The 10,082-nt window shown below is 39.4% G+C and overlaps 1 protein-coding gene across 3 annotated transcripts in view; it reads right to left on the bottom strand.

The window, feature by feature from the left end:
• Window positions 1–1,999: 1,999 nt before the first annotated feature.
• The window catches only part of LOC144657247 (uncharacterized), a 44,881-nt gene continuing 36,798 nt past the window's right edge, over window positions 2,000–10,082 (bottom strand). For 2 of the 3 annotated variants that reach the window (XM_078517562.1, XM_078517567.1), the window contains exon 4: window positions 2,000–3,639. In XM_078517562.1, coding sequence (XP_078373688.1) covers window positions 2,501–3,639 — 1,139 coding nt within the window. In that variant the 3' untranslated portion in view covers window positions 2,000–2,500. Of the gene's footprint in view, window positions 3,640–4,385; window positions 4,501–5,733; window positions 5,985–7,538; window positions 7,605–10,082 lie in introns of those variants that run through there. The other variant, XM_078517565.1, reaches the window with a different exon arrangement.

The raw sequence follows: 10,082 nt of genomic DNA, 5'->3' as shown, positions 1-10,082 counted from the left end.
TAAATCAAAGTTTAAATTAAATTAAAATAAAATACTTGCATGGAATCTTGTGTGTTGTCTGTTTCTTTCGTCCATAGCTATAAAGAAGGGTTACAATGTCCCTCTGTATAGACCCACTAAATGTTTGCTGGAAAAAAGCAACGTTCTGTATAACCCCGGCTATATTTGAAAGTTTTAGTTGCTATCTGTTTTAGCTTCAAAACGATTTTCTTGAAGTCTTTTTGTATATATTTAGAGAACAACATTGCGAATTAAAACATTAGTTCACTGAGGTAATCAGTAAATACATTCATGTTTTTGAACAAACGCTTTGCTCTCGGAGGTCCGAATTCAAAGAAACAAAAAAAGGAAATAGAGCCTTGGCTAAGTCTCTTATAATTTCATTTATATATGTTTGAATTTATTCATTCTGGTTGCTGTATTAAGATAATTTGAAATTACCAATTCGCTATGATTATACTATTTCAAGCTACTGTGTTCATCACGGGGTCGATCGTCTGTTTATTCACAGATTATTTTGCTAGCCTAAGTTCTTTTAGAATGACCATATCAACTTTGCTGTCGTTGAGTTTTTTTTAACGCATAGCATAGATTCTCGCTCACCATAATGGTCCATAATGGATTCACTGCATGACCTCCTGGCGGTTCTTTTACACTACTCGTCAAATCTTCCTAATCTGGCAGAACCTTAGAAATAACATAAGTAAAGGAAGATCCAGCAAGAAAATTAAAAAAAATGGTTTACATGGTTTCGCCACTCGAATCACGTCGAACTTACTTTTAGAACGATTTTCACTTGACTGTCGAAAGTGGTTCCAGTAGTTCGCGTTTGCTTTGATTTTCCATTACTACGCTTATATAATTAGTGAGGTTTTAAAAACTCGTGCAATGGTCACTGACTTCCTCAACCTTTCAGTAGTAAAACCAAAACCAATCGTGATTAAAAGCTATTTGTACTGAACGTTTTCCTCGAAGTTGTTAAAGTTTGTAAATCATGCAATTTCGTTTTGTGATAATTATCCGGCTGAATATTTCTGCCGGTCATATGACGGTACGGAATTCTAAGAAATAACTACAAGCTCTCTTTAAATAATTCCCCTCATCTTAGCCTTTTCCTCTTTCTAATCTCCGAGCGGCCAGGCATCTTGTAAACTACAGTACTTTTGCATGACGTTCTCTGGAAAATTACAGACCTGAGCTTTTACTGTGCAATTTAGATAGAGTCTTTAACCATGCAGTGGTAAATTTTGTTCAGTCAAAACTTAACTGTATCAACCCCCCCCCCCCCCCCCCTCGATTCAAGCTCAAATGAACCACGTTTTCACCATCATTATTGCTTACACTGAACGGAATGCGTTCATCATATACTTAAATTCACACCGGCCTCATCTCCTCTTGCGGACCTCAAAGGAAATCTTTACCGACAAAGTGAGGAGAAAAAAGGGAGTCGAGTTTTCTTTTGCCACAGGTAGCCCAAGCAAATGTCGTCCTCACCGTGTGGTAGTGGAAACAACTTGATACGCGATCATAAATACCGTGCCTCTCTCCGTTGGGGATATGACTGGAGTCCAGTCTATTTTGGGTCATTTTGTTACTGTCGTGGGAGTCACGGATTATATGGCGGCTCTTTTGAGCTGATTTTGGATTTTTAAAAGCGGCTAGTTGCTGAGGGTGACGAGGTATCAGCAAGCAAGTTTTAGAAAAGCATTCGATCATCATCCTTTCATTGAGATTTGAAGTCAGAATATGAGTGGAAGCTGTTTTTGTGGGCGAAATTCGAGCCAATTTCGACACATGTCGAATGCTAGAAGCGACTAAGGTTTCCTACCTTGTCATATTATTATGTACGATAAACATGTTACAGTAAATAGACGTAAAATAGCTCTAAATTGCTTAAAATCACGCTGTAACAAAAACAAACGCCACCATTTCATGTTCCGTAAACTTTATTTAGAATTTACGCTTTTATTTATCGCTTAAAATTTTTCCGTTTAAAACGCATATAAACTCTTATATTTCAAAAGGCCGTTATTTTACTTTAATATATGCAAATTTCATGCTTGGGCCACCTGTGCTTTTGCATGACGTTCACTGGAAATTTAAAGAGCTGAGCTTTTACTGTGCAATTTAGATAGAGTCTTTCCATGCAGTGGTTTTGTTCAGTCAAAACTTAACTGTATCAATCCCCCGACTCAAGCTAAAATGAACCACGTGACACTATCATAATAATTGCTTACACTGAACGGGATACGTTCATAGTCCTCATCTCCTCTTGCGGACCTCAAAGGAAACCTTTACCGACAGAGTGGGGAAAATGGCGAAAACCCTACTCCAAAAACACCAAACAAAGCCCAGTCTGAGTAAGATTAAGAGAAAGAGAAGTGGTCTCGCAGATAATTATTTTATAAAACGGAAAGGACTACTTCTTATCGTCGTGTTGGGCGCTTATTATGAATTAAATCACTGCAATAGGTACATTGTTTTCAAATTAAGTCCAAACTCAGTTTATTCCATTACACTCCAGTTTTCCAAGCGTGTGATATCCTTCCTCTCCATCGTGGCCAGTGTCACCAAACTTTAACTGAGAGACAGGAAGGTGAGTCTTGTTAGTCAGAAGAACGTTGTCCTCGCGCCAAGTGTAATCATTCTTATCACAGTTACATGGCCTGTTAGGATTAGCACACGAGTTTGTCATTCCGCATGCACAGCGGTTCCCATAAGTGGCTCCACCCCGATATGTCATTTTCTCTCCGTCACCTGACACCCAATACCCCATGTCGTTTGGAGTCAACTTAGATGCCATACACTCATATTTAATGAATTGTTGACAGTACATGGAAGTCTCTGTTAATCCTTTTAGCTGAGAGAGACTGGAGCCGATGTACTGGATATCACGCGAGTAACTACCAGGGTTTTCAAATCCTATGACGTGGGTTCTGTTCTCGCTGTCATGACTGACAACTGTCACTCCAATGCCCCCTTGGCCAATCATATCACAGTAGACAGTAAATGGAGCTTCGCCTTGTACGCCGTCAGGATCAATGACGTAATCACCACTGACAGCGCTGATGTTTGCTTTCACAATGCTGCAGGTTTCAGGGTACTTGACATAAACGATGACATTGGCTTGAAGTGAGCTTAGTGAGTTCGTTGCACTGCAAGTATAGGTACCGCCATGAGTGAAGTTAGCAGACAAGACGATCAAGTCGTTTGATACATCAATAGACGCGCCTTGAGGTAGTGTGTTGGATCCATTGAACATCCAGGAGATTGTTGGCTGCAAATCACTTGATGCAGAGCATGAAAGGCTTATCGTCTCATCAGCTTTCACAATCATAGACGATGGGGGTCTGGTGATGAACTTGAGAGCTGTGTAGACTCGAAGTTGGACTGATGTAGACTTGGTGCCCCAAATATTTGTAGCTGTGCACACATATGAACCACTGTCATCTGTGGTGACGTTCAGCATAGTCAGATTTCCTTCATTGACTATGCTTCTTGAATCAGGGAGACTTCCTTGAGATTTGCTCCACGTGATCAGGTCTGGAGTAGGATTACCGGTCACGTTACACATCATAATGACGTCACTTCTTTCCTCAGTTTCAATCTTGTCTGGAACCACGTGCACAAATGGAGGGCCTGGAATTAAAACAGCATCTTCCAAGTGTCAAAAAATTCTTTGATTCGCACAATAAAATACTACTTTTGTCTCAGTAATTAAGACAAACTGTCCAAACATTCTGGAACCTCTTTACCTCTTGGTGGAATTGTTGTAACTCACCTAAGGTGCTTTGACGAACAAAGATAAAATATACGCATATTACCCCTAGAAATGATCTTTCCGTGTTCTCAATCTTTGCCTGATTGTCGCTCGAAACTACATCTACACTGCAGCCAAAGAAAGTGAATCTTATAGCTTACTAGCATTTGAAATCTTGCTAAAAAGCAAATTGTCTACGGAACCATCCAGCGTTCGAACATCCATTAGCTTTTAGATGCTTAGAACTGTAGTTGTTACGCATAATATTTACATAAGTACTCCAAGCTTCAGTTCTTCATTCAGATTTGAGTCAGTTTTTGTTGTTGTTGTTTTTTACTCTGCTGCGAGTTACTGTATGTCTACCATAAAAAGTGCATTCCATACATTAAAAAAGACTAGTACAATATATTGTAAGTGTGTTTGGTAGTGTAGAACGAATTTTAGAAAAAAGTAATGTAAGTACCACAAGGAAATGTAAGAAGTGAATGTGTTATTTGTAAGTATAACTGACTCAAGTGAACATTGTACTTATAAGTAAATGTAACAGTGAATACGGCGTATATGTAGTGCTATCGATGTAAGTAATGTAATGTGTTGTATGTATAGATGGACTGGTTTTAAATACCTTCAGTGCAGTCTTTTCCCATCTTTCCATTTGTACATACACAGCGGTAACCTTTGCTGGTAAAGCCTGTTTGACATCGCTTGATCGCAGGACAAGAGTTTCTTGAACACGGGTTCTATATTTACCGGAGAAAACAACAACATCAGTTTGTTGACTGACATTCAATCGGACAGTCGGTCAGTCAGTCAGCCAGCCAGCTAGGCAGTCAGTCAGACAGGCAGGATTGCAGTCAGTCAGTCAGTTAGTCAGTCAGTCAGTCAGTCAGTCAGTCAGTCAGTCAAGAAGTCAGTCAGTCAAGAAGTCAGTCAAGAAGTCAGTCAGTCAAGAAGTCAGTCAAGAAGTACAGTAATCAGTAACTAATTAATCAACTACAAATCAAATAGACGAATCAACCAGACGTAGCCAAGAGGACTTTGAAATAAATTACACTGGTCATGTTAATGCAGTGTAACACCTCTTTATTTACAGTAGAGACTGCACTATTTAGCAAAAAGACTATTGGTGCTCTCGTAGAAAACGAGAGCGAGTTGTCTGATTGTTTAAGTTGACGCTCTGTTGAAATTGCAGTCCAAAACGTACAATTTTATGTATTACAAAGCCAAATTAAATCAAGAAGAACGTTCCCTTCTAAAGGGACTAAGTCACGGGGATTTTGCAATTTTTTGGTCTAAACTGTTCTGAAATAAGTGGTCGGCAACTTTATCAATGACAAACATTGTCTTTGAACATTTAACGGAAGATATAACCTTTACTTGGCGATAGAAATCAGACTTCGGCTATAAATATCGATTTTTTGAAGGTGCGCGGAAGCAACTTGAAAACGTTGGCTAACGTTTTCAAATTGCCATATATTTCCATCCGAGCGATCCGTAGCCAAAAACGCTTTTAAACAGATTTAGTGCTCTAAAATAGCAATTTTTAATAAAAATGGACCATTATTTTTTAGTTCCCTACGACACAAATATAAATTTGAAAATTTCAAAAATTAATCTGTTAAAATTCGTGACATAGTCCCTTTAAGAGCTAAGTCTACGCGATTTCGTGCTCATAATCTAATTGCTCTCTCCTCCGCGGAGGCTCCTTTAGTGGGGGTGAAAAACACGGGGGGAGTAAGGCGTAAAGCACGAAAAATGAAAAATAGGGGGAGCGCGGAGAACGACGCCTTTCCTTTTCCCTTCCCAGTGTCCCCCGCGCGTTTTCGTTTCGATTCTCTCCAAGCTCCGCGCGCTTACTTTTCACCTCTCCCCATTTCCCAGCCTGTACGGAACTCTGCGGAGGAGAGAGATCTAATTGTTAGATAGAAAACAATGGGAGAACACAGCATGGTTTAAGAGGATTAACCTCTAACCTTGAATGAAGTGTAAACAGTTCCTTGTTCGTCCTTGAGATCCTCTGGATGAACTGCGTCACTGGAATTGCTCAATTCACACAAATACTTTCCAGCCTGCTGTAACTTGACATTGAACGAAACGCAGTCATCTTCAATGAAACAGTTCACTTCACATGCGCTGGATTCTTGTATCAATATGCTCCTGAACACGTGACCTACGAGAGTGTGATCCTTGATTGCAGGATTGATTTCCACTTGGCGACAGTTTTCTGAGGATAGAATGTAATTGGACATCAGTAACTCCACTCGTTAGCTTTAAGGAGAAATACAAAGCAGTTGGAGTTGTCGAAATGTGGCATCGGAATGCGCAGAAAATTGCTAACGAAATATTTTTTCTGATATAAATACTGACGTAATCAATGAACTGTAGAAACGTCGTCGCTTAAATCTTTAACTCTGAACGTCGATTGGGTGGTATATTAGAGCAGTATATGTAGACATGTCGTTTTGTAATCTTGTCCCTAGGACGGGTTATCATTCAAATTGCAAAAGATGCCCGGGGGACGAGGTTAATAATAGATGACCAGTAGTCAAAACGGGAGCTAAAATAGAATTCCAAAGACATTAGCAATTAAGTCCGAACGAATAAAGCTTTAAAGTCATGCAAGTGCAAAAAGACTCGAAGTATTTGACGACTGCTTGGAGTCTACACTCACTGACACCTGTAAGGTTCAAAGCTCATAATTATATGTTTCACAAAAGAAACCATTTAATAAAGTTATGAGTAAAACTTATGTAAACTATTGTACATCGAGAATATTCTAAAATAACAATAACAGTTTGACATAATAGCAGAGGAAATGAAATAAACAGATGACTTCTTTTTCTCAAATGATGATTCTCCTATAAGTAAAACAACGCTCAGTGAAAAACCCCCGATATTAAAGTCAAAACTAGTTGTTCAATGTTAAGAATTCATTTTTTTTTTCAAATTCTTGCAATTTACTTCTTTGACGCTCGTCGAATGTTTGGCGGATTTTGGTGTGAAGCTTAAAGCGTATAATTTCCTCAAGTTAATCTCTTTTCATCCTTTTTATTAGCATTCTAAAAGACTTGTTTGACATAACACACACATTTATCATCATCGGAATAACTCATCTGTGGACTAGTGTTTGCCATGAAAATGTTCACCGTATTACAGTAAAGGTTATAAAACCTGAGACAACTGACATGATATTCATTTGATTATCACCTACTTGTAAAGGTATATACAGTGGCCAAAGACCCCGATATAACGATATGCCATTTGGAGCAGTAAAATTATATCGTTATATCGAAGAATCGTTATATCGAAACTCCCGATATAACGATATGGCCGTCAAATAACCGGAAATATCGTTAAATCGGGGTAAACCTTACATATACTTTTTAACTGGATAAAGAGACTTAGAATACAGTATCATTTTCTTATTTATATCATTGTATAAAGCTGTTGTCGGAAACGCTAGAGATTACTCTATTACTGTTATGTTATTGTATTAAATTCAATGTTTTTCTTAAATTGTGACTGTGTACTGATAATATCGTTATATGGGGAAGATTTTACGTTCGGTCCACTAAATTCTCATCGTTATATCGGGAATATCGTTATTTTGAAGATCATTATATCGAGGTTCTGTCTCATACATTTTACTGTAACTTTTGCGAGACATCTTTTGCCGGGACATCGAGGATCGTTGTATCGGGGTTCCACTGTAATTATATGTTGCAAGCTGATTCCGGGCAAAATTGACACCAAATACAGCCACGCAATAAACACTAACCTTCATGTTGCAGTCCCGTAAAACCGCCCAAAAGAATCCAAATCAGGAAAAGAAATAGCATGACCGTTACTGACTTCATTGTAGTCATGTAGATTATGGAAATTCGTCTGTAGGTTTTAGCAATACGTTTATGCACCGGCTCGGTAAACAATACGTACCATCCTTTTCATAAAAGATAAAATATTTATGTGTTGTTCTCGTTATAAAAAGCCGCAGGGTTTTACAAAACAGCATGTCTCTAAGAAATCATACAATTATGCTTGTTTAAAGGACAAAATTAAAAACAATCAAGAGAGAAAAATCTGTTCATTTTTAAAACCTTACCCTAGCTCTGTCAAGCCAGTAGTTTTAAAAACAGACGATTAAGCAAATATTGGCGGTTTTCATTATATGATCACAGGCGTTCTGAGCTCACAGTGCGAGCATAAATTGCCAAATAACGTAATCATATTGTATGGGATTTGTATGGAAACGTACCTATCACTAGCCAGAAACATTTAATCACTGGAGAATGTAAAAATATGAGTTAATTTCTTGCAATGCGATTGTCTTTCCTGAGGCCTTTTTTTACAAGCTGTGCAGAATTTGGGCAATTTCATGCAGCCATTAATTTGAGCGCTTTATGACTCCACTTTAAGATCAAAAGCTCCACGCGCGAGCGATGTTGTGCTGCTGTAATAATAATCCCGTGTGCACGTGAATACAGCTCCTTCAATTTTAACGATGGCGGAACAACGCTTCAAGCTACAAGCGACAAGACCGAAAGGTAGTATGGGTATTGGGCTGCTGCACGCGCTGAATACTAATGAAGTATAACGTCATGATGTCACGTCATTCTCTTCAGACAAGTTACACACTGAATTTTTAGAAGAATTTTACAAGCGCAAAGCCACGTTACAGTGAAAGAAAAGCTAACGGAAAGGTCTCATGAGAGGAGAAACAAACATGTCACTTGCAAAAATTTAAACTTGTAGATTACCTTTACGCCAGGGGGTGGGGGGGGGGGGGGAAGAAACTCCCTTTGTTACACGACTGAAAAAGGGGTCATAGCGGTGCCGGGCAACCGAATGTGCGCAGTAGCTATCAAATGGTTGCTAAGGGCATGTCTTGGTCTTGACCGTGCACAAAACACAATAGCTATTTGCATTTTGTTTGTTCTTTTGAAGTTTGCCTGACATCACAACAACAAACAGTGATAACGGTGTCCAGTCTGGCAAAAGTAGGGCTTGCGAATTATACCAATTAAAAATAACTCCAATGATTCTGAAATGATTTACCATTTTTTGGTTGTTAAATGTCAATCGTGACCAATTTTTCGCTTGGTATTCCACGCCGCCAAAACATTCTCAGTGATTCATTCCTCATCTCCTCTTGCGGACCTTAAAGGAAACCTTTACCGACAGAGTGGGAAAAATGGCGAAAACCCTACTCCAAAAACACCAAACAAAGCCCAGTCTGAGTAAGATTAAGAGAAAGAGAAGTGGTCTCGCAGATAATTATTTTATAAAACGGAAAGGACTACTTCTTATCGTCGTGTTGGACGCTTATTATGAATTAAATCGCTGCAATTGGTACATTGTTTTCAAATTAAGTCCAAACTCAGTTTATTCCATTACACTCCAGTTTTCCAAGCGTGTGATATCCTTCCTCTCCATCGTGGCCAGTGTCACCAAACTTTAACTGAGAGACAGGAAGGTGAGTCTTGTTAGTCAGAAGAACGCTGTCCTCGCGCCAAGTGTAATCATTCTTATCACAGTTACATGGCCTGTTAGGATTAGCACACGAGTTTGTCATTCCGCATGCACAGCGGTTCCCATAGGTGGCTTCACCCCAATATGTCATTTTCTCTCCGTCACCTGACACCCAATACCCCATGTCGTTTGGAGTCAACTTAGATGCCATACACTCATATTTAATGAATTGTTGACAGTACATGGAAGTCTCTGTTAATCCTTTTAGCTGAGAGAGACTGGAGCCGATGACCTGGATATCACGCGAGTAACTACCAGGGTTCTCAAATCCTATGACGTGGGTTCTGTTCTCGCTGTCATGACTGACAACTGTCACTCCAATGCCCCCTTGGCCAATCATATCACAGTAAACAGTAAATGGAGCCTCGCCTTGTACGCCGTCAGGATCAATGACGTAATCACCACTGACAGCGCTGATGTTTGCTTTCACAATGCTGCAGGTTTCAGGGTACTTGACATAAACGATGACATTCGCCTGAATTGAGTTTAGTGAGTTCGTGGCACTGCAAGTGTAGGTACCGATATGAGTGAAGTTAGCAGACAAAACAATCAAGTTGTTTTAAGCATCAATAGACGCGCCTTGAGGTAGTGTGTTGGATCCATTGAACATCCAGGAGATTGTTGGCTGCAAATCACTTGATGCAGAACATGAAAGTTTTAATGTCTTACCGGTGTACACAATCACAGATGATGGTGGCCTGGTGATGAACTTGAGGGCAGTGTAGACTTTCAGCTGGACAGATGCAGACTTTGCGCCCCAAATATTTGTAGCCGTACACACATATGAACCACT

The sequence above is a fragment of the Oculina patagonica genome, chromosome 6, assembly GCF_052425735.1.
Source record: "Oculina patagonica isolate OP01 chromosome 6, crgOcupat, whole genome shotgun sequence".
Taxonomy (NCBI): Eukaryota; Metazoa; Cnidaria; class Anthozoa; order Scleractinia; family Oculinidae; genus Oculina; species Oculina patagonica.
The sequence above is the reverse complement of the archived record's forward strand: the minus strand, read 5'-3'. Positions and strand labels throughout refer to the sequence as shown.